Below are 24,654 nucleotides of genomic sequence, written 5' to 3'. Positions count from 1 at the left end.
CCGTATTTCTACAATTTTAACAGATTGTGCACTTCTATGTGGTTTTGTTCTAACTGTATTGTTAGCAAATGAGAACATACTTCCGGAATTTTTTGGAAGGTCAAATTGCATGGTCTAGATTATACTTCAGCCTGGATTCTTGCTATTAACACTCCTTTATATGAAAACTCCTTCATATGGGAGAAATCCTGTCTGGATCTTTTTCTCCTTCTTTCCTCCTCTCTACTTTGGTAATGTCGTGGAGTTTTTTCAGTAGACCAAAGTGATCCTTGCAAACTCAGCAAAAGGAAGAAATGTAATGGTTACACTAGACACGGTTTGTATGTTAATTTGAACCAGTAGTCAAAGTAGGCTTCCTTAAGTATCTTGCTTTCAGCACTAGATATCAACATCTGAGTACATTAACTGAAATATTTAATTACATTTAGTGTTGTTGGCTATCATATTTATCTATTGATCTATAAAATTGCTTAACAATTAATGCTAATTGCCTACTCAATTATATTTGCAGTCCCTTAAGTTCATGGTATTTACTCACGATTTGCATTGTGAAACTGTAAAAGATAACTGGGAAGAACAGCAACCTGGTTATAGAGGGACAGTTTAAAAAAGTATTTTACAACTCCGACTTTTGAAGTCAACAGATTCTCACTGTTCAAGTTAAAATGGATGATCTTTCTTACAGAACACTAGACTTTTTCCGGATATTATTTAGTTATGATTCTTACCATCATGACTTGTCTAAGGCTAGAGTGGAACAGCAGTTTTGGTGGTGGATTGTTTTTTATTTGTTTTAGTTTTTTTTTTTAATATGTTTTCTACTTCCAAACTTTCTCTTCATTGCTTTATTTATAGCCTTTTCTACACTGACCCAATTCTGAAACAATAAGATCAGTTCCATGAGTAGAGTACATGGCTCAAACTCTACCGTGGTTTTCCTCTTGTGCAATCCTTTTGAGGCCTTGGCACTCTGTATGTGGCTCAGGAGAAGCTTAATGAAGAGTATATATCATTGTTTTCAGAAGAACAGATACTATCAACTTTTCAGAGAAATACAAAGGCCAGTGGATTTTTCTTTTTTTTTCTTTTCTTTTTTTTTTTTTTTCTCCTGAAAATGAGAAAAAACAGTGTGGAACATTCGTTTTAGTTAAAAAAAGCAGTGCAAATCTCCCAGACAAGACCAGTCTATCCTGAAGAGATCATCTTCTCTTGAAATACTTTAGCCTCATTCACATTTCTGGTTTTGGACAAATTTTGTGAAATTATGATTTGTCTGTGGATAGCTGTCTATTGAAGCATAGGTCTAAGACCAAACTCATTTCATCTATGTCTTATATCTGGCTATAAAAACATGATACAAAGCATCTCAGTGGGTAAATATAATCATGTTTATCTGTTTGAAAATAGCACATGTATTAGACTTATTACCTTGTTAGCACAATGAATTCCATTGTAAATTCTTATGGTATTTATTTCAGGAAGCCCAAATGGATGTTTCTGCTAAAGAAAGTGTCTCCTCTTTGTCAGTAGGGATGGCAGAGTATTCATAAACAGAATGTAGTTTAGATTTCTCTAGTTAACATGAGTGTTATAATCATAGTGCAAAATGCAAAATAGGCAACAGGATTCTGAATGGATCTGTAAATATATCCTCTTTCATTAGACTGATGTATTAAAATATCATGTGGTTAGCTGTGTGATGTTCTTGCTTGCTAGTGTATGCAGAAATATTTTTGAACTCTTCTGAAAAAAAGACGCAGAGAAAAGCAGGATTTCATAACAGAAAAAAAAAGAACTTGTTATGGTAGTGTTGATAAATTATACATTAATAATAACTTTGTTACTATAGTTTTGACACATTTCTCATTTCCAAGAAATATATGTACAATCATACCACTGAAGTGCATTGTCAAATTTTAATACATTGACATTACACATTGACATTATAGCCAAGATATTGAACAAAACTAATTTTATCTTTCTCAATTTTTAAGATCCGGATTTTAAGGACCTTGGCGTTTTGAAACCATTGCCAGGTTGGTATGTTGGTGTTATTTTTTAGACTTCGAGGCCTTTGCACTCTGCTGTAGAAAATATTTTTGTTTGCTGTTCAGGTTTCATTTTTTCTGGTATTTTGTTATTCAGTTTGTGAGTTTGAGATGGGAGGACCTGAAGGAATTGTGGAATCTGTACAAATTGTCAAAGAAGGAAAAGCTTCTGAAACTGAAGCGGTAGACTGTAAATGGTACATCCGAGCACCACCCCGATCCAAGGTCAGTCCTTCATCCAGTTGCTGATTTGCCATTTAATTTAAGAAATTGACTTTTCTAATATGTTGTGCATTTCTTAGCACAGTCAGATCTTGTTTAATAACTTTACAGCTTGAACTTGTAAACTACTTTTTTTCTTCTGCCGTGGAAGGGTAATTTGTCACCTGAGTCAAAATAACCTTCTTTCTCTATAAATAATGATGTGGGCAGTGTTAATGTGCTTTTTGTGCCATAAGTAATTTTCTTAAATTCATCTTTGATTTTGCTCATATTTTTTAAAGAATCAATGTGTTTTCTTAAGCAGGGGGTAATTTTATCACTTTAATTTTCAATATATTTCAAATACCTAATACAGAGAATACTAAGGGAATACTGCTGACTCCCTAGGTTCATCATTGTTCCTCATCTGGGAGCTTTGAAAATGGAGCCAAGGTAAATTCATGTTCCTTTATATGAGAGCTTTAGTTCCTTTCGTTTAGAGCCACAGACAAAAAAAGAGAGTGTTTTCTCTCCCACCACAGTCAGCAAGCCATGCCTTTGTAACAAAAAGGAGAGGGCTGCAGTGAATTTAACAATTCTTTTCTTGGATTCTGTTTGAGTTCCTCTCTTATCCGTGGTTTATTAGTTATTTTATGGATTAATTGTTGCTGGCTGCACTACCATTCCTCCTCTCTTTGCAACTGGAACAGCTTCGTGCCTCCCACCTACTTTCATTCACTCTGTTAAAGACAATTCCACATTATATTTTTTCTAGCTCTCTTTTATTGGACAGAAAAGGTTTTACAAAGTAGAATTTATATATCCACTAATCTCTGACATCTTTATACAGATAAGGCTTTTTTGTATAATCTTAAAGCAGACTCTACTGAGTATATCTAATTGTTCCAGCATTTGGTATTGAATAAGCAGGGGGAAGGGTATTGGTATTGAATAAGCAGAAGAAGAGAAAAAGTCATTAGTATAAGCATTTTTCTATGATGAAAGTTTAGGGAAGGAGTTGAATAGTTGGCTCATAAAGACTACAGATAAATTATTTCCAGAATATACTTTTAATTCCTTTTTTTTTTTTTTTTTACTTTTGGATAAATTCAATATTCATAGACGTTTTCAATTAAGTAGATGGGCTTCCCATTTTGCTGCAGTAAGTAGCTATAGATGTGAAATGGCTGGACTGATGAATGATTATTGCATATGTTATATGCTTAGGTATTAATAGAAAGAAAACAGGTAAACACAAAATTAGAATTGTGCTTATTAGAATCAGCATACTAAATAAGATAGTAGTATTGTCCTCTAGTCTTAATTTCAGTTTATGCTTGGTTGGTAAATAACGTCACTGTGATATTCTCACTTGATCTAACTCTAACTCTTTTGTGGCACACCACCACAAAAGTTCTATATGACTCGAAGTCCTGCTAGAAATCCCACATTTATTTACCTGTAGAATTTATCCACACTTCATGTACTTCATCCACACTGATGTAAAAACACAAATTGTGTAGCCACATAACTGTAAACACAGTGTCTAACAGAATGTCACACTTCTGCTGTTAATAGAGGATTAAAAACTGTTTAGTTCTTCATGAACTTTTGTACCTGCATTTAGTTGTGCTGGATTTCAAAAAGTGTGTAACAGCTGAAGAGCATCTGGAATGGAGAACGATGAGGGAGTTCTAGAAAACCTGAGGAGAGACTGGAAGCTATTTAATGTCATCTAGAATATTTTGCGAAGGAGCATGATACCAGATAATAAAAGGCTTTTACAATGAGGAAGGAATGCTCTGATGTCCATTTCTATAGGATAAGTCATGGTCCTGCACTTCAAAAGAAAGATTCAGGTTAGACACTAGGAAAAAAGATTTCAAACAGCGGGGAGGCGATTATCAATGATTGGTTAAGAAAGTTTGTTCAGCCAGCATTGCTAGCAGTCTTAAAGTGCAGGTTAGGTAACAAACTATGAAAAAATGAGAGAAACATTACTAATCCTACCTTTAGGCAGAGGAGTGTGCTGGGTCATCTCTTGATGAATCTTGCTACTCCCATCTTACAGAATTTTCATATAGTATGTAAGGATTTAGTGGTTAAAATTTTAAAAAACCTTGTATGAAGTAAGATTTATGTTGTTTATTGGCCTGATTCAATTGAACTGGATTCTATTGTCCATATTTTACAGTCAGCTTCATTTGTGCATATTTAACCTTGAACTAATGACATATTCAGTGCAATAATTCAGTGAGATCATTCTAATTTATGGCAGCTTGCACCTATGAAAACAGGCTTTCCTGCTAAGAACAGTAAGAACTCAGCAGACGTCTTTAAATCCACATGTTCCTGTACTCTGGGCTGCACAGTTTGTTACTGGGAACTATGCCTAAAAGGCCAGAGTTTCTCAGACAGAGTTTGGGTTGGATCTTTACATCTTTAGTTTCTTAATTAAACTGTGCCAGAATGTAGGCTGCTTGCAATTTCATTTGGCTTAAACTCATCCAATCTAAACTGTCTGCAGAAGCAAGATGCAAGTCCTTTCCTTGGTTTGCAGTTCCAGGTTCAAGCCAAGTCTGAGCTCAACACATGAGCAATGAGATCAGTCAGGGAGTACGAACTTGAGATCTCTAAGCCTGAGCTTCAAACTGACAGTCTGGGTGTAATATTGCTGCTATCGTCAGCAAGCTGGAATGGGTCAGAGAGCAGCAAATTTCTTGCACACACGTAGAGCCATCACTAATTTCCTTATAGAATCGAAAGCAAAATGCTGAAAATGCATGAGGAACTGAAACTTTCTGGAAGTGCAGAAGGCAGCAGAAGGCAATTTGAACAGGACTTCAATCTATACGCAGACCTGGAGCCTTATATTGTCAGTGACTGGCTGCAAAGTGTGTGTTTCTTGTAATCGTTTGAAGTCAGTTCCTGCTGAGCAAGATATCTGAGAATCTGGAGTTTGGAAATGCTGACGGTTCTGCACTTCATGTAGAAGCAGATTTCAATTAGTAGAGAGCAAGAATGGAAAATGAGGAGGCAGCTGCTGACCAAATGTGCCAACAGACCCAAAACAGAAAAGAGATGGAGAAACCTCCCCATCCCAAAATTACTCACTGTAGAACAAAGCCAAAGGAGGAAGTGGATAAGCTTATTGCACTGGGATTTGAAAAATTTCAGAGATATCGTAGGCTACAGCAGTGGATAAGCAAATAATTCTCTATTTACAGGTAGAAAATAAGAAAATTAAGACAATGATGGCATTTTCTCAGTTTCTGTTAAGGGTGAAATATTAAAGGATAATATCAGAGACAAGCATTTTTCTATTTTGGATGTGTCAGCAGAGTTTGACAAGGCCCCACAGGAAAACAGAAAGCATATTTACACTCTGGTAACGCTCCCTTTGCTGTGTAACTTTCCCAGCAAGGTACCATTGTATCATGCTTATTCCTTGAGAGGTTTTGTAGGGAAAAAAAGACAGCAGAATTTCATGGTAAAAATAATTAAACTGTTACAAAGATGATGTTCTGATGCTGGGAAAAAACACTAAGCAGTGCTTATAATCAGAAGGTCTGGTCAGCTCAGGAAAGAGCATCCAAACTACAGATAAGAAAGCATTGATTTTAATCCGGTGACAGTTATCAAGGAGAAAAGAGCAAGAAGTACTTTTAGACTGGGGAAATAGTCTAGAGACACCACAAGAAATAAAATGAAGTTGTAAGCTAGTTAGGCAAAGTGATGCCTAGTTCTCCCACCCCACCTAACCACACTACTGTCCAAAAGAAGATATCTTCACAGGTTATAGGATGCAAGACTTAATAAAAACCTTAAGGAACTGAAAGGATTAATTAACAAGTATCTAGTTTTGAGATATTAATGTAGTATCCTTAAACCTGAGCTATCAATGAGCAGTGACATTTGTTTCAAGCAGAGCCGTTGGGGAGCAGAGGGAAGGGGATGCTCAGCGCGCAGGGTGGGAGCAGGGCAAGAGTGGCCACAGAGCCAGGACATGGCTGACAAGGAGAGCCGGGCAGGCCTAGCCGTGGTGGCCGGGACGTGGTGGTGGTGGGAATACACCTGTGGCAATGGGGACAGCCAAAGCTTGCGCTGGGGTGGCAGCTTGGCGAGGTGAGGCTGGGGCAGTGAGGCTCGAGGCCAGGCGTGGGCCAAAAGCCCATGTGGGACCAAGACACTTGCGTATTTACAAAGCATAGGTGCTGCTACCTGGTAGACACTTTCAGTTCCAGGTGCTTGATTTTCGGATTGAATGTAGTCTGGTGAGGGGAACGGGCTGTTGCGCACACATTTCCTAGGCAGTTAGGAGGAAACACGTGGTGAAGCAAATTGTAGAGCTACAAGTCTGTATAAACCAATCTGACTAAACAGAAACATTTTCTGTTCTCACATGTGAAGTGAAAATTTACGCTCTCGGATGAGACCTGCAAGGAAAACACGTTTAAGCTGTCAGCACTAGCAGACTAGCATATCCTTAATTTTTAGAGGCTTCTTAATCAGATGTAGAAGAGAAGCCTTAAGCAGTATACTAAAATTTAATAGGAAGCCTTTGAATGGTGATTCCTGAAATGTTACAGAAAAATGAAAAACCTAATAGCCAGAGACACTTTTAAAGGCTTCAGATGAGCTCCACGTTTGAAGAAGCTGTGAAGCTTGCTACCATACAGATAATGCAAATAATATTATGAATTAAAAAAAAAACAAAAAAAAAAACACAACACATTTATGTGGCATCCCTGGAACAAGGTGAACAAATTATGTTTAAACAAATACAAAATATTGTGTACCTATGTTAAACTATTAAAACAACTTATTTGAAACAGTTTTGTTAGATGAAGACGCAAGACAATCACCTGTGTAGAATTGCGTATGTAGAATTTCTTCTAGCAGGCATGGTAATACACATGCCAGAGTAATAGTGGCAAAAAACCCAAAACATTTTTAAGTTACCATGAATCTATTCCATTCAGGTATAGAAATATAGCCAACCCCAGCATCCCCAAACCAAATTATTTTTAGGAAATGCAATTAAAAAACTACTGATGAAAGTAATAAAGCATCTACCAAAGAGAACAGAAGAATCAGGATGTGATCTACAGTTTTCAGTGTTAAAAAGCAGGACGGTACCAAGGAGCTGTAAAGGTTGCCACTTGCAAGCATTTTGCCACTGTATAAGAGAAAAACGAGGGTGACTTGACAGAATAAATGTCAGTTATTGGGGACTTGCAGAAGTCTGAAGAAACAAGTAGGGCAAAGCAAAGAAGAGCTTCACTTGTTGTTGAACAATGGCTTTTTTTTTGCTTGGTTTGTTTTGTTTTGTGTTGATGCATTATAAAGGACTGGATGTCTGTGCACATATATTAAGTCTGATATTCTGGGATATGGTTTGAAGCCTTTCCTGACTGGCCTGATCAATCATGTTGTCAGCCCTAACCTTCAGTGATTGATTAAAAAGCAGAACTCATCAAAAGTGATTCACTGTGAAGAGATTATAATCTGACCATTTGACTGAGGTGATATATTATTCATAGTTTACAACCATTTTTTTTTTCTTTTCTAATATATGCAGTCAGAGGTTTCTGTTGTTTTCAAATTAAAATAAAAAAATAGTAAAACTTATCCAGCGTTTCCTTTTTCATTATTATGATGACAATACAAACCTTAAAGTTAACAAGACAATTATTTAAAATATACTGTGACCGAGTGTAAATTATATATGCCACAGTTGCAGTAAGGCTTTATCAGTTTTGTTGCTAATGGCATTGGCATTTGCAGTAACATCTTGAGGCTCAGTAAAAGGTAATACTTGTGCACTAGGAGCCTGTTCTTCTGAGTAATGTGAAACTGATGATTTGAGTAAAGCATCTTATTAAAACTTTACAACAAAAATGTGAAAGAAGGAGATACGGCAGTTATGCTGCTTCTTTCAAATAAGATGTTCTCTTCAACAAGAATGTCCTGATTATGCTAATATAATGTGTCAGTACCTAAGGAAATGTTATCATTCTAAAAGCTCCCATTGGCATCAATGAAAAAATCTTAATGAAGGCAGATGCTGGCTTTTGAGTTTGTGACCTCTTTTTTGTTCATTTGTTTTCTTTTAAGGGAGCAAAGTTTCTTATCCACTGCTGGTAGAAGTGATGACTAAGATCCCAGTAAATGAAATAACCAGAAATATTGAAAATTTTTCTACCACTTTCTCCTTAATTTCTCTTCGTGAGACCCACATACTGGTAGAAGTAATGAGAATATTGCCACTGATTTCAGAAAACTATGTATCAGGAACATTTTGCATTAGATAACAGTTTGTCATATAATCAGTTTTATTCTTTCCCTGGGGAAGTCAATTTATTAGTCATTTTCTTCTGCCAGTGTGGGTCTTACAGCCAGTGACAGGAACAATTGCAAATATATAGTAATAAAACCACAAAAATTGGCAGAGGTGTGCAGATGCAATTAAATTATTCCAGCTCTTTAAAATAAAATCCGATCCAATATCAGGATGTCAGTTTGTGCAATCAAGTTTCCAGTTTTTAAAAAAGCACTGCAGTCTTAATCCATAGGTCTGATCCAAATGAATTTACGCAAATGGAAAAATATCCACTGATTTCAGTGAGCTTTGGATCAAGTCCTCATTACTTTATATAAAGTTCTGGGAATAGTCATCTCCAAAGGAGACTATGAGAATGAAACTCCAGCTATCTCAGAATATCAGGAATTTATTTTCTCTAATTTATGAAGGTGCCATCTTTCTTCTGAAGGATGGACATAGATTTTAAAGCCAAATATTTCTTTCCAGTGCTTCCAGGACCTATCAAGTCTATATATGTTATGATCTTAGCTGAATTTATCACAGAAAGAAATGAACTGGTATGACCAATAGCAGAATTCAGGCTTGAGAAAAACTGGAAATGTTCACTTCTTCACTGAAAGACTCAAAGTGAAATACTAAGTTATTGTTCTCTTGATCCCTTCTCAGCATTTACGACTGCTACTCTAAGAAACATTTTACTATTTCATAAGGCTGGCGTGCCCTCAGAAACTAGAGAATGTCAAATGATAAGCTCATAGAAATAAGACTTTGGCTGTACTGTTATATGAACAATCTGTTTGAACAGATCAGGAATAATTGGTGAATGCTGGAAATTGCTGTGAAAGCTGGTATTTTATAACCACAGTGAGGATTAGCACACATGTTTTGTAAGAATGAAAACCGATATAAATTACATCTCAGTATTGAAATGGGATACCCGATACAAGACATATGTGCTTATATATACATGTATACACACATATATATGTACATATAAATGTATATATATAAGACAGCAGGATAAAAATAATGAACAACTGAGCAAACGTAATAGGTCTTTCCCCTATTAGGTGAAGTATAGTTTTACTATTGTTCTGCAGTCAGACCAAGGTATTTTTTTCTGGAGTAAGTAAGAGCTTTCCTGAAGAATGTAGTAAGACAAAAATATGATATACGTACCTTGCATTATATCTGTATGGTCTATTATATCTATACATGGTATATTAGAATATATATACAGTATATATGTGATAGGCATATATGGCATTAAAATAATTATTCATGACAATAATATGCCTTCTGTGCGTACCTATGAGACATTTATCTGACATGCTTTGCTTCCTGGAGAACAGTCATGTGTATACAGTATTGCATAGAATCAGCTGCGGAAGGATTTTATTGCATTACTTACTTTTTGCCTGAGACAAAGCTGGCAAGGACTGGAGCACCCATCTGAAGCTGGCAGCTTCTGTTAGCGGAGGAAAGAAAAGCAAGGCACACGTTTAACTCTCCATTCTAAGTGAAATGTTGTGCAGAGATGGAATATGGACTATCTCATCAGCTTCACAGGAGAGGCTGGGTGCCAGCGTTTCACAGTGCCTGTTGTGCTCTTATTTGAGCAGGAGCAACTGGTCTGTAGGACACAGGAAGCAGCTCTCCAGCATGTCCAACTATGGCCAGTTGCTGGCTGTGGGTATCATGGGTCTGCCTCTTCCCATACATCCCTCCCTCCTAATCTTGCACTCGCAGGACAACAGTGTGCCTCTGCCAGCTGGACCCCTAAAGCCACTAATACGAGAAGTGAGGAGTGAGGACTAAGAGCTCGTCTCAGGTTGCCCACCCCAGTTCTACATGGCTGCATTTAAGTCACTGGCTGGTCCAAAATTCCTGTCTGCAGCTTTCTCACTGGCCTTTTGCTACTAATTTTTGCTTGGTTCCAGTTAATTTCTGCATGTTTTCATACACTTTGATTACACAGGTGTAACAATTTCTAGGAAGTAGCTGAGAGTGAAGGTCAACCATGTGCCTGATGGCCATGGAAGCGGCTGATGCTGTATAAACAGAGAAGAGTAGGAGCGAACCATGCTGAAGACGATGTTTACCTGAGGGGCTAAAGTAGTCAGGCATCAGCAAGACAAAAATGATCCAAATAGCTGGAGAACGCCAACATGGATTTGGAGCACAAGAAGGAGTAAAGGGTCAGGTGCCTGAGCACGTGGAGAAGGGAGGAAGAGTGTAGAGAATGAAAGAGAGACTTGTAGAGGGAGTGGCCAGTGCAGAGGAACTTCAGAAATGCATTTTCTGCACTCAACAAATCTTCAGAATTCAAAACAAGCCTTTAAGTATGACTTCGCCAAGAAAGTAGGTGACCTGTTTTAACAGGAATGAAAACTGCATGTCCCCCAGTAGGAGAAGAAATGGCGAGACGTCTCAAGACAACACATTTATAAAAAGTTGGGGATACTGTGAGAAAATTTCAGCAATGCTGGATGACTGAAATCTAGTAATTTTTCATTCCACTGCAGGGGTGGAACAACCAGTAAATGAAATTAAAAACACTATAAAAAGTATTCCTTGATATAAGATATTGCTAGCTGAATATTACTTTGTGTATTGCTGTTCACTGTTCCATTTTTGAGATCAATATAAGCAGCTTCCTTAATTTATAGTATTTAAAAAACATGATACATGGCGAAAATAGAAGTCACTTAAGTGCAATTTAATTGAGATATATTCCTGAGTTCTTCTGGAGGATGTGAATGTTGGAAGAGAAGTAAGGATTACCATAAGAAATAAAATACTAGAAGGTTAGGCCAGCAAATGAAACCTAGTATACCAAATTTCATATGATAGTAAAAATTGTTGTACAAATATTCTTTTCAGAGAGAACAACAGCAAAGCATAATAAGGAATGAAAATGTACTATAATACATTATCTGAAAAGGCTCATTTAAAAATCTGAGTTATTATTAAACAGTGACAGACTGATAATAGCACATAATTCTTAAACCATAAAAGCTTTAATATATCAATGAGGTGAAGTGGTGAGTCCTGTTGCTACTAGGATACCTGTGTTTGTGTAATTTAGGCAAATCCAGAGAAGCTTTTTAAGCAATTGTTCTGTGCATGTAAAAAACTACATGAAGTTAACAAGCTTGTTTGTGAAGAAGTATACCTGATATCTACTACAGTGGAGTTTCTTTTTGTTTAGTTTTTAAAGTGAAGATGCATATAGCTGGATGCTGAGTGTGTTTACTGGCTTTTTATGCTATTTCTGCCCTACTTCAGCTTTCTGTATCATTCTCCTGAAGTCTCCTGGGTACACTTGGCAGTTTGATTATGTATCACGTGTTTATTTAAAATATTACTTAGCTTCTCTGTTACTGGAATACTTGATGTTGCTTTCATTAGCAATTGCTTTTAAAATGAGTGATTTTCCCTATTAAAGTCATATATAGAATTGAATATCAAATAATAGCATTTTGTAATCACCTCTGCTTCTTTTTGAGTAGATTTAAAGAGTTTCTTGCAAAGGGCAAGACATCTATTACATTTACTAGAGAACTTAGCTTGTATGCAAGAGACATTTCCTAAAAAACTTTCTAGGTTTCTAGCAGTTTCCACGAAATACTCTTGATTTCAACCCTGTTAAATTATGAAGATATATACCATAAGGTTTTGTTTAGAAAAGCTGAGATGGTGGCCAAATTGCTTGAGGAAACGTAAAAAGATTAATGATTGAGTTCTGCCTGGCTCCCAGATTCTCACTTCCTGAATCAGTGGAGCTGAGTCATATCACAAAGATGACACATATTGACTCTGGGGAGGGAGCAGCAATTATTTGCCTTATTATTTTCCATGTCAGGCACGTAATAGAGTAATATTGTGCCAGCCAGCGAAAGAAGAAATTTCTAGCTTGTCCGTCCTTCAGCTTGAAGGACTGTTGTACATGCTTCTCAAAGATGGGTATATATTTGGAAATAAGGACCTTACCGCGAAGGAAAACAAAAATATCTAGATCTTCTGCTGGATTCTACTTTCAAGCGAGACAAAATACCAGGCAGTATAAACAGTTCTCAGTTTCCATACTAATGCTCTTCCAGGGAAGTGGCCTATGGATCATCAGCTCCAGAAAAATCATTTTGGTGGTGGCGTTGTGTAGTCTTTCTCCCACAACGTAGAGCAAAGGTGTTTAATGTTTGTTTAGTCATTCTCAAACGTCTGTACATGTTACCTTTGTTGTTTGTTTGTTTGTTTCATAGATCTATTTGCGATTCTTGGACTATGAGATGCAGAATTCCAACGAATGTAAAAGGAATTTTGTAGCCGTCTATGACGGAAGCAGCTCTGTGGAGGATTTGAAAGCGAAGTTTTGCAGCACTGTTGCTAATGATGTAATGCTGCGGACAGGCCTCGGTGTAATCCGCATGTGGGCAGATGAAGGCAGTCGAAGCAGCCGATTCCAGATGCTCTTCACATCCTTCCAAGAACGTAAGACCCTAATCAATGTGTCTGCCTTTCAGTTTGTTAAGTGATGCAAATCCCCAAAACTCTTAATATTTTCTTCATGCAGAGAAGTCACTGAAGAATGTTCCCAAACAAACTATGTAAATATTCAGAACAGTTTTTATTCCAAGCATTTACAGAGTGCAATAATTCGTAATGCAGTAGATAGAGCACAGGATTCAGAGACAGGAAGACAAGTATGAGTAGTCATGACCTGTCCTGTCGTATAACCATGACTTTTATCTGATCCCCAAGCTATTGATGTCTCAGTTTTCCGTTACACAACATGGACAATAATACAGCTCTGAAGGTTTTTATCAAGCCTGATCCTTTTTCTATGAATTTGATTATTTAGATCTCATTATAATGGGCATTTGAAAAATACCTTGTGATTATTTTATCACAGATAGTGGGTGTGTTTGTGCATATTCTAGAATGCACATATCAATAAACCTATATGTCAGATATTGTTAAGCAAAATTTAGTTAATTTTTTCTAGTAGCAGAGGTTTTCTAAAAGCCTTACTAGATGTTTTGGTTAATATTCTTTCTATACACCTTGCTTGCATTCATATGTTCACAAAATTTCTGGACTCAGATAATAAGCAAAATAGCTTTTGAAAGAAACAAAAGCTAGTTCTAGCCAGTTAAAAAAAAAAACAAAAGCAAAACAATGAAATAAACAAACCACAAAAAAACCCTCAATGAGACCCAATAATCCCATTCACTGGAAATTATTGACTCAGGTAATCACCCGTGAAAGGTATCGATTTGTTTTCTTTGATGGAAATAATGCACATTTGGTCCCTTGAGGAAGGAGTATATGCATTTATTTTCATATGCTGATTCATGTTAATTTTTAATGTATTTTTTGGTTCAAGCATCACATGTCTGACAGAAAGATTTCTGTGCGGCTGTCAGTGGTCGGAATGAAGGCACAATCTTACCAAACACATTCTTCATCTGTATTCTGTGTGTGTGTACCCTGCAATGAGGCAATGAGATTCTGTTGAGAACAGCCTCTGTAATTCCTTAATTATGGCTCTGATTAAAAATTTCTGACAGTCTACATGCCTGAAACTGCATGCACCACTGTACTCTCACACTGCAGCCTTAGGGTGGCTTACATTTTTCTTGTCTGTAAATCAGGCCAGGGTCTAAAAGATACTAAGAACCTTCAGTTGAGATGGTGCTGCCCTTTTCTCATTTCTGCAACTGGAGATGTCTTGAATATTCAAGATCTGATTCATTTTTTTCACAAGGCATCCTGATCTGTTACCTTAGAAACAACTGCATAGACACTGGAGGTTCACGGCACATAAAGAACTGGAGAGTGAAGCACTGTGATGACTAACTTGAAATGAAGGTTTGAATAAGTGTGTGTTTGCAAGGCTTTCCTAATTTAAAGGAAAATAAGGAAAAATGTGTTTTTTTCTCTTATAGTATTCCTAATATGTTTACCTGACATGCTACATCTTATGAGCTACTTTGTTCTTGTAAACAGATGATAGTTTATACTGTATGGTATTCTGACTGTGAATTTGAAAATATTAACATGCTGTGTTTTCTGTAAATTTATTCTGAAGAATCATTGCTCGCTAAAAGCTGAAAATCTATTAAGGGCTCAGTTGTGTTTGACATATGTATAGACAGCCTGCTCATAAATATTAGAAGAAAATCCATTCATGTTTTTAATGCTGGAAGTTGACTTTAAAGACTTAAAGGTGGTGTTGATTGTACACCCTGTGCCAAGTCAGCTGTCCCTAAGTGCTGCCCTATGCCGCAGACTGATGCTAGCTGCCAGGAGTCAGCTAGAGCAGATGTCCGGTGGTGCACACTGTGAGACACAGCTCATAGCATGTAAACTGCAATGTCTTTCAGCAGTGTGTGGGAATAATTAGATCATCTGCATGGAGGAGAAGGAATGTCAGTCCTCATTCAGGGAGATGAGCATCAGGGAACAGACACCTGTGTCTTTACTTGGGGACAAAGAGGAAAAAAGTAATTTTGTTCACCTACATCTGTGAAAGAAACAAAATAGAAGATGACATTATGTTGTGGTTATGTCCATGGGAAAGAGTGACGAAGTAAAATCCCTGTATTTACTGTTGCTGTGGGAATGGCCAGGAGGTGTTGTGATCTGTAGCTCCCCAAGTTCCTCTCCTTAGTGTGGAGTTAAGTTGCTGATATTACAGTCTTCCCTAACAGAAGGGTCTGTGAACTGGAAGTATTTTTTTTTGTGGAAACAGACTACTTACTTAGCCTCAGGAATGTTTTCTTTCTGTGTAAGTCTGCTCAATGTTAATTCTTGTTATAGAGCTGTGTCCTGGGGACTTGACATTTCTCTGACTGACTTGAACAGAGAAATCTTAAAGACATTTCTTATATGATTATTTTCATAGGGTTTGATAAGTATGTTCCAATTACATTTGAAATATGTGTGTCTTTTTGTTGGTGTCTAAAAAGTGGTCTTACAAGTTTCCAAACCTCTACCAGTGATGCTCTGCAGAGCAGCTGTGCTTTAAATATGTCTGAAGGAAAGGCATACGATGCAAGAAGTTTTAAATTTCCTATGCCAGAAAATCAGTAATGATTCGCACACCATCAAAATAGTAGTAGAGCTCTAAGTAACACTTAATAACCAATTAATTATTGATAGCTGATAATTTAGAGTGATGATTTGATATTTCATGATCAGCATTATTACCTATTCCAACTATCATTATGGGTTTTGTCTGCTTATGTCATTACCTTTTTAATATCTAAAATATCTTCCATGCAAAATATCTTCTAATATGTATCTAATCGTATCTAATAGTATTTTTGTGTATGGGAGTCATTGTCTACCATAGATTTCAAATACTTGATAAATTAATTTAAGGATTGGAAAAAGGAAAACAAGAAAGCTGGTATCATCAAAAGGTGTCTGTTCATCTGGTAAGATGACTTGAAAGATTAGTCTTTGTTTCTTCACCCGCTGACTAACTGTTCATTTCATTTTCCATGACTGTGAGAGTGATCTCCAGCCTGATTAATGACAGCTTTATTACACCTAGAGCTTCTTCAAAGAGCTGCTCCTGAGCAGACACACCTACGCTTTAACCTAAAAGCAGATTCATAGAACCAGGGCGTACGGGATAAGAGAAAATGCCTCTGTATGCACAGCAGGCAAGATGTTCTTTCTCTCACCTCTGACTGCTATTTGGTAGCACTGTTTCCTTCTCCATCTATAACCCTGCATCACAAACCCCAGACCAGAAAAATACCACTTTTATTTTGTTGCCCCTTTGAGCTCTAAGTCTGTTTTTAAAGCCCTGTCACACATGGCTTTCCTAAGGAAGCATAAGTTCTATCATTCCTATTTTCTTTTTATTAAGAAAAACTGTACTTGGGTAGAAATCTAGGGCCATGTTTAGAAGAGTAGCGCATAGCTTTATCAAGTAACAGCACTGAAGTCCTCGTTTACAGCCAGAATCCATGAAGAGGATCACCCCAGCAAGGGCAATTTTCTAATGGGGAAAAGGCACCGTGGGTATGCAGTATTAATGCCTGTGTTTATTGTGGTGATGCAAAGGGAACTATTGAGAAAGGGAACAACAAAGCGATAAGTGAAGAGATGGCTTCCCTTTGCAAGGACTTGTGAGTGTAAGTAGATTGCAGCTTTGCTGGTTTTGCTTCCTGCTTCCACTCTATCATATATAAAAAAAGAAAACATTGGGATTGCCTCCTTATTGGTGAGCACTCATCACATTTTCTGCCTCTCTGTGCTATTTGCGGTTATCTCTGGTGAAAAACCCTCACTGGCTAAGCATCCCAGTGTCTCTCTGCCCCTGAACAAAATATGTGTTAGTGGTGCCTAGAGAGTATAAACTGAACATAGACTGGAGCTCTGAGAAGATGCTCCTGAACTGCCATTCTCTGGTGAGTTCATATTCCAAAAAAACCCATGGAACCACATATAAGTGTTTTTTAAAGACTAAATTGTCGATATGTATCTCGTGGCATTAACTATCCATAAAAGTTACATTTATCTTGAACGAAGCTGTCTGAAGGTGACTGAGAAAGAAAATTCAGTATTAAGCACATTTTATTTTCAAGTTTCTAATAGCTGTATTTTAATAATTTTTTGTCCATTAGTGGCAAATGATAAGTAATTTTACTTTGGGTAATATACTTGTAGTGTACTGTACTAAAACTATCCTAATAATTTTATAATTTTAATAAAGTAAGTGAAACTCTCTCAGCATGACTGATAAACTGTTCCTTGGAGAGGCTGAGAGAAAAATTCCTCTGTTTCAAGGATGATTCAAGGAACACTTGAAGAATTTAATTTTTCTTTCTCTTGTGAAGGAAAGAAAGCTCTATTTTTCAGTAAGGAACAGTGGGAAAAGCCAAATGATCTATACTTAAAGAATTCATGTGCAGAGCATGATGCAATGAACTATCTTGAGGACGTGAGTAGGTGTGAAATGTCTAACGAGTTCAGCGTAAAATGTTTATCGCATCTAACCATTATTAAGATTTTTGAATTCACCCTCAAGAGAAGGCAAGAATTCTCAAAAATATTATGACAAGAAGGGAAGGGCGGAAGAGAGAGAAGTCTAAAAATAGCAAGTAGGGTAGGGTATTCATCTAAGATTTGGGATCCCTGGACTGAAATCCCTGTCTTGAAACAGGCTCAAAGGGTAAATCCACACAGTTCAATGAAGTACGGTGTCGACACCCAAGCCATCTTGCTCGGAGCTAATTCACACCCCAGAAGCAAAGGAGTTGCACTAACTCTGTGTGGTGCTGAGGAACAGTGTAAATACACTGGAGGAAGCACTGCGCTGAAGTGGAATGGCCAGGTTTCACATCTGGCCCGTAACAAGTCAGCTTTTTACTTCATCTTGCAAAAATATTTTGACCTGGCCGTGTTTGCATTTTATCCCCAAAGTATCCTGTGGCGCCCAACAAAATGATGCTCAACATGCAGATAATGTATTTTATTATTTCATAACATCACAATAATGTAATAATTATTAATAACACACAGAATATTTAATTGCTATAGTGCTTTAGAAATACTGTTATTTTATAGTATAAATGAGCATATATTACTTGTGATTATTTATTTTATTACCTCAGTGAAAGTAGTAATTTTTAAAAAAATATAAAATATGAATGCCTTTATTTCTGTTACTTCGTAAACGTGCCATATGGAAGAACTATTAATGTTCTTTATGTTTCTCTGCCTTAGGGCTATTCAGCATTAAAAGAATTTATGATCATTTTGCATTCATAAATGAAAAAGTATAGATTATTGGCTGCATGTGCATTCCCAAAACCTTCCAATAGAAAGAAAATATAGACAACTCTATTGGCTCAATTTTTATAAATTTTGAAAGCAGTAACCTTCAAATACTAAACTCAGGCTTTTTTAAATACTGCGATGGCAACCTTCTGGAAATATGATCATTATAACAATCTCCTAACTTGTACTAGAAAAAAATATATTTACATGCCAGATAACAGAAATATCTCTTAGATATCATGTCTGTTCCTGTTAGCTCACTTGCTTATATATCTTCTAGGATAAGTGCACCATCTTGTGTTCAGTGTAAATACTTGTTGCAGAGCAAAAGATGTTACATTATAATTAATTCAATAACTATAAAATCTGTTTTTATATTAAGATACAAGGTATCCCTACAGATACCACAGAAATTTTTAAAAAGAAAATATTATCATTAAAAATAATGTAAAATGAAATTATTTTAAGGTGTTTTTTTTGTTTTGTATATATTATTTTATATAAACTATAATTTTACATAAAAATAATTATTGTTTCAAATCCAAACTAAAATAAGAGCCCCTAATAATATTTTTTTTTCTTTAATTGGTGCTTTAATTTAGATTATAGTGTTTTCATGCTGTAAAAATCCAACAATGTAACAAAGACCTAAAGTTACTAAAATACATCAGGGTGAGTTATATGGATAGTTCTAATTTGCTTGCTTGGATTACGGTTCGTTATGGATTGTTCATTATGCTAAATATGCTATCTCACTTATTTCTAGGCCAGTACCTTGGCAGAGCTTGACTCAAGGCAGCTTTGGGACACAGGAGAAGTAACATAACTGTGTGTTCCCAGCTGTTACTTTTAATCTAATTATGAAGCCATCTTTTCAGAGAGTCACAGGATTGAGGTTGGAAGGGACGCCGGGATATGGTCTAATCCAATCCTCCTGCTCAAAGCAGCGTCAGCTACAGCAGGTTGCTCAGGGCTGTGTGCAGATGGGTTTTGAATATCTACAGTGATGGAGAGACCACAACCTCTCTGGGAAACCAGGTGTCACACAGTGTTTGACCAGCCTCAAAGTAAAAGTTTGTTCTTGCATTTAAGAGGAATTTCCTGTATTTCATTCAGTGCTCATAGCTTCTTGCCATGTCACTGGGAACTGCTGAGAAGAGGCTGGCTCTGTCTTCTTTACTCCCTCACATCAGGTATTTGTACATATTGATGAGAGCTCTCCCACCGCTCCTCCCCACAAGCCTTCTTTTCTCCAGGCTGAACAGTCCCATCTCTTTCAGCCTCTACTCATATGTTAGATGATCCAAGCCTTTAATGGTCTTTGTTGACCTTTGCTGGACTCACTCCAGTATGTCTATGTCTCTCTTTTGCTGCACTGCAGATGAGGCCTCATCAGTGCTGAGTAGAGGGGAAGGATCACATCCCTCAACCTGCTGACAGTGCTCTTTCTAATGCAGCCCAAGATACTGGTGGCCACCTTTGCCACAAGGGCACATTGCTGGCTCATGGTCAGCTTGTTGCACACCAGTTCCCTTTCCGCAAACTTGCTTTCCAGATGGTTAGTCCCCAGCATCTACTGGTGCATGAAGTTATTCCTCCCCAGGCACAGGACTTTGCATTTCCTTTTGTTGATCTGCTTGAAGTTCCAGTTTCTCCTATTGAGGCACATCTGCACAGCCACACAACCAGTCCTCCCAGTTTTGCACTGCCTTTGAAATTTCTGACAATACACCCTGTCCCATCATCCAGGATATCAATTAAGACCTTAAAGAGTATTGGTACTCACCCCTGGGGTACACCATTAGTGACTGGCATTCAGCTGGACTTCATGCTACTGATCACAATTTTTTGAGCTTGGCAGCTCAGCCAGTTTCAGTCCAACTCATTTTCTATTTATCTAGACCATACTCATCAGTTTGTCTATGAGGATGCTATGGGAAATAAGGGTGAAAGATTTTCTTAATTGGAGAAACACAACATCCACTGCTCTCCCCTCACTCACCAAGCCAGTCATCCAATTGTAGAAGGCTGTCATGTTGCTCAAGCATGACTTCCCTTTCGTAAGTAAATGTAGGCAACAATCTTCTTGTCCTTCATGTGTTTGGAAATGGTTTTCAGGATTATTTGCTCTGTCACCTTCCCAGGGATCAAGATAAGGCTGACTGACCTGTAGCTCTCAGGATTCTTCTTCTTGCTTTCTCAAAGACGGGGGGACATTTGCTTTATTCCAGTCCTTGGAAAGCTCCCCCAATCACCATGACCTTTCAGAGATAATCAAGAGTGGCCTCACAATGACATTAGCCAACTACTGGGGGCATCACATCAGGGACCATGGGATTGTGTCTGTCCTTCACTACCTCAGACATTTCCATGTCCTTTGTCACCCAGTCTCCTGCCTCATTTAGCATCACATTCGCAATTTCCCCCCATCTTGCTTTGGCAGCTGACATACTGCTTTTTGTTGCCCTTCACAGACCATTACCAGTTTCAAACCCAAGCAGACTTCAGCTTTCCTAACTGTATCACTACATCTTTGGTCAGTGCCCCTGTATTTCTGCTGGGGTCATCTGACCCTGCTGCCACCTCTTGTAGGTGTCCTTTTTATGTTTAAGTCAGGAACTCATTGTTCTTCTATGCAGGCTAGCTACCACCTTCACTTGATTTTCTGCTTGTCCAGATAGACAACTACTGAGCTTGGAGGAGGTGATCTTACATAATCAACCAACTCTTCTGGAACACCTATCTTTCCAGGACCATCTCTCATTGCATTCTTCCAAGCAGAACCCTCAACAGTAAAATTCACTCTCCTGAGGCCCAGAGTTGTGATTGTGTTTTTTGCCTTATTGCCTCTTTGCAACATCCTGAACTCTGCTCTCTCATGATCACTGCAGCCAGGGCTGTACCTGACATTCACACCCCTAACCAGTTTTTCCTTGTTTATAAAGGTATGAGGCCCAGCAGAGCTCCCCTCATCAACTCCTTGATTACCTGTATCAGGAAGTTATCATCAATGCACTCTGGAAACCTCCTGGATTACTTGTGCCCTGCTGTGTTGTCCTCCACAGATATCAGGTTGTTAAAATCCCCCATGAGGACCAGGGCCTGCAAACGTGAGGCTTCTTCCAATTATCTGAAGGTTTCATGTACTTCTTGTCCCTGATCAGGTGGTCCATAGCAGACAGACATCAACTACAATATTGATAGCTGTGGGCGACATTGGGCTGACCACTAATCCTGACCCAAAAACTCTCACTTGGCTCCTCATACAACCCAAGGGAGAGCTCTGTGCATTTCCGCTGCTCTCTCATTTAAAGGGCATTTATACAGTCATGGGAAAGACCATAGGCTGATGGGTGGAAGGGTTTGTGCTCTTCATCTAGTTGAAGGTAATGATAGAAGATAGAAGATATAAAGAAACTTTATTAGGAGTGGAAGAAAGGACAGCTAGAAAGGGGGCATATAAGGAAGCTGTCCGAACAGCAAGAGACCTGGTGAGAAAAGCTAAAGCTCAGTTAGAATTAAATCTAGCCAAGGAGATCAAGGGAAACAGCAAAAATTTCTATAGGTACATTAATGGTAAGAAGAAGAATAGGGAGGGTGTGGGCCCCCTCAGAAAGGAAACGGGGGAGCTGGTGAAGAGTGATATGGAGAAGGCCGAGGTTCTCAACAACTTCTTTTCCTCAGTCTTTACTGGCAAGAGCTCCAGCCACACTCATGGAGTCACAGACGACAATGGCAGGGGTTGGAAAGAACTGCCCATCGTAAGTGAAGATCAGGTTCGTGACCATCTGATGAACGTGAATGTGAACAAGTCCATGGGACCTGATGGGATACACCCACAGGTACTGAAGGAACTGGTGGATGAGGTTGCTAAACCGCTCTCTCTTATATTCCAAAAGTCATGGCAATCTGGTGAAGTCCCCGCTGACTGGAAAACGGGAAACATAGTCCCCATTTTCAAAAAGAGAAAGAAGGAGGAACCAGGGAACTATAAGCCAGTCAGTCTCACCTCTGTGCCTGGTAAGATTATGGAGCAGATCCTCCTGGAGGCACTGCTGAGGCAGAAGAATAACGAAGAGGTGATTGGGTACAATCAACATGGCTTCACCAAGGGAAAATCATGCCTGACAAACCTGGTGGCCTTCTATGAGAAGGTCATCAATAGACAAGGGGACAACTGACGTAATTTACCTGGACCTGAGCAAAGCCTTTGACACTGTCCCGCATGACATCCGGTTCTCCAAGCTGAAAAAATATCGGATTGATGGACTGACAATTCAGTGGATAAAGAACTGGCTTGATGGCCACACCCAAAGAGCGGCTGTCAATGGGTCCATGTCCAAGTGGAGGCCAGTGACAAGTGGAGTCCCTCAAGGATCAGTACTGGGACCGGTCTTGTTTAACGTCTTCGTCAGCAACATGGACAGTGGCATAGAGTGCACCCTCAGCAAGTTTGCCAACGACACAAAGCTGTGTGGGGCGGCTGACATGCTGGAGGGAAGGGATGCCATACAGAGGGACCTTGACTGGATGGAGAGGGGGGCCCATGCCAACCTCATGAAGTTCAACAAGACCAAGTACAAGGTCCTCCGTCTGGGTCGGGGCAATCCCAAGCACTGATATAGGCTGGGCAGTGACTGGCTTGACAGCAGCCCTGAAGAAAAGGACTTGGGGGTGCTGGTGGATGAGAGGCTCAACATGAGCCATCAGTGTGCACTAGCAGCCCAGAAAGCCAATCGTATCCTGGGCTGCATCAGGAGGAACGTGGCCAGGAGGTCGAGGCAGGGGATTCTCCCCCTCTACTCCACTCTTGTGAGACCCCACCTGGAGTACTGCGTCCAATTATGGAGCCCCTACTACAAGAGAGATATGGACATGCTGGAACGTGTCCAGAGAAGGGCCACAAGGATGATCAGAGGGCTGGAGCACCTCTCCTATGAGGACAAACTGAGAGAATTGGGGTTGTTCAGTCTGGAGAAAAGAAGGCTCCAAGGAGACCTTATAGTGGCCTACCAGTATCTTAAGGGGGCCTACAAGAAAGCTGGGGAGGGACTTTTTAGGATGTCGGGTAATGGTAGGACTAGAGGGAATGGATTAAAACTAGGGATGGGTCGATTCAGACTGGACGTTAGGAAGAAGTTCTTCACCATGAGGGTGGTGAGACACTGGAACAGGTTGCCCAGAGAGGTGGTGGAAGCCCCATCCCTGGAAGTTTTTAAGGCCAGGCTGGATGGGGCTCTGAGCAACCTGATCTAGTGGGAGGTGTCCCTGCCCATGGCAGGGGGGTTGGAACTAGGTGACCTTTAAGGTCCCTTCCAACCCTAACAATTTTATGGTTCTATGATTCTATAGCAGCAGCTTCCTTTTGTGAAAATACCCACAATCTTTTCTCAGGCTTAAATGGTTACATATTGAGACATTGTCATAGATGATGTTGAAGCTATCAAGTGCTGCTGCCACATACTTTGTCTGCTTGATTCTGTTCACATCTTGGGTTCTGTAACAGCTTCAGGAAAGAATCAGGACCAGATCCATCTTGCTGTTAAAGAATCCTGTTTACTACCAGTTCATTTATCTTTTTGCTGTTACTAGAATGTCCTTGATGCAGCATCCCAAGACCTCTTTGCTGTGCATCTTCAAGGGTAAAAAACCTAATTCCTCCAATATGCAATGGGACTGACAAGTTTTCAGCTTCCCCTGGTGCTTTCATTCATTCCAGCAAAAAGCCTTCATTAGAGTGGGGAAAATATATTGATTTCTTGTCCAGCTTAATCACTCCAGGTTCAAGGAACCACAGAGAGAACTTGACTATACCAATTTTATAAACATGAACAAGAGGATGCTGTTTGTCATGAAGTTTAGGAATCTTACTTTTGGTTTTCTCTCATGCTAAGTTTGCTGTACTTACTCTGAAATTGCTATGCCTCGCTATTCATCTAGTTTTGACATTCATTCACATACCGTCTTTTTCCTCATAGTTCAACAGCACAATTTAGAGAAACTGAAACTTTATTTCATTTTTCTTCCTTTCCCTTGCCTTTCATTTCCAGATCTCCTGGCCATCACTTTGCATAATTATCCCTTCTTCTTAAATCTGAAAAAAATATCTTTTGTACTGCTCTTATTTTTTTCTCTCATATTTCTGAAACATTTCCTAGTATTTTTCATTTGAAATAAAATCTCTTGTCATTCCTTTACATGCAGAATGCCTCGTGTCATCTATTTCTGTTGTGCAGTTCTCTCTTTCCCTTCCTTTCACTTCCTTTACTACCTTCCTCTAGT

At 38.6% G+C, this 24,654-nt stretch overlaps 1 protein-coding gene across 1 annotated transcript in view; it reads left to right on the top strand.

The window, feature by feature from the left end:
* The window catches only part of NETO1 (neuropilin and tolloid like 1), a 67,517-nt gene that overhangs the window by 36,392 nt on the left and 6,471 nt on the right, over positions 1 to 24,654 (top strand). The window contains exons 5-7 of the mRNA XM_054191911.1: positions 1,995 to 2,036; positions 2,146 to 2,273; positions 12,837 to 13,065. Of these exons, the coding sequence (XP_054047886.1) occupies positions 1,995 to 2,036; positions 2,146 to 2,273; positions 12,837 to 13,065 (399 nt within the window). The remainder of the gene's footprint in view (positions 1 to 1,994; positions 2,037 to 2,145; positions 2,274 to 12,836; positions 13,066 to 24,654) is intronic.

Source organism: Rissa tridactyla, chromosome 2 (assembly GCF_028500815.1).
Source record: "Rissa tridactyla isolate bRisTri1 chromosome 2, bRisTri1.patW.cur.20221130, whole genome shotgun sequence".
Taxonomy (NCBI): Eukaryota; Metazoa; Chordata; class Aves; order Charadriiformes; family Laridae; genus Rissa; species Rissa tridactyla.
The sequence above is the reverse complement of the archived record's forward strand: the minus strand, read 5'-3'. Positions and strand labels throughout refer to the sequence as shown.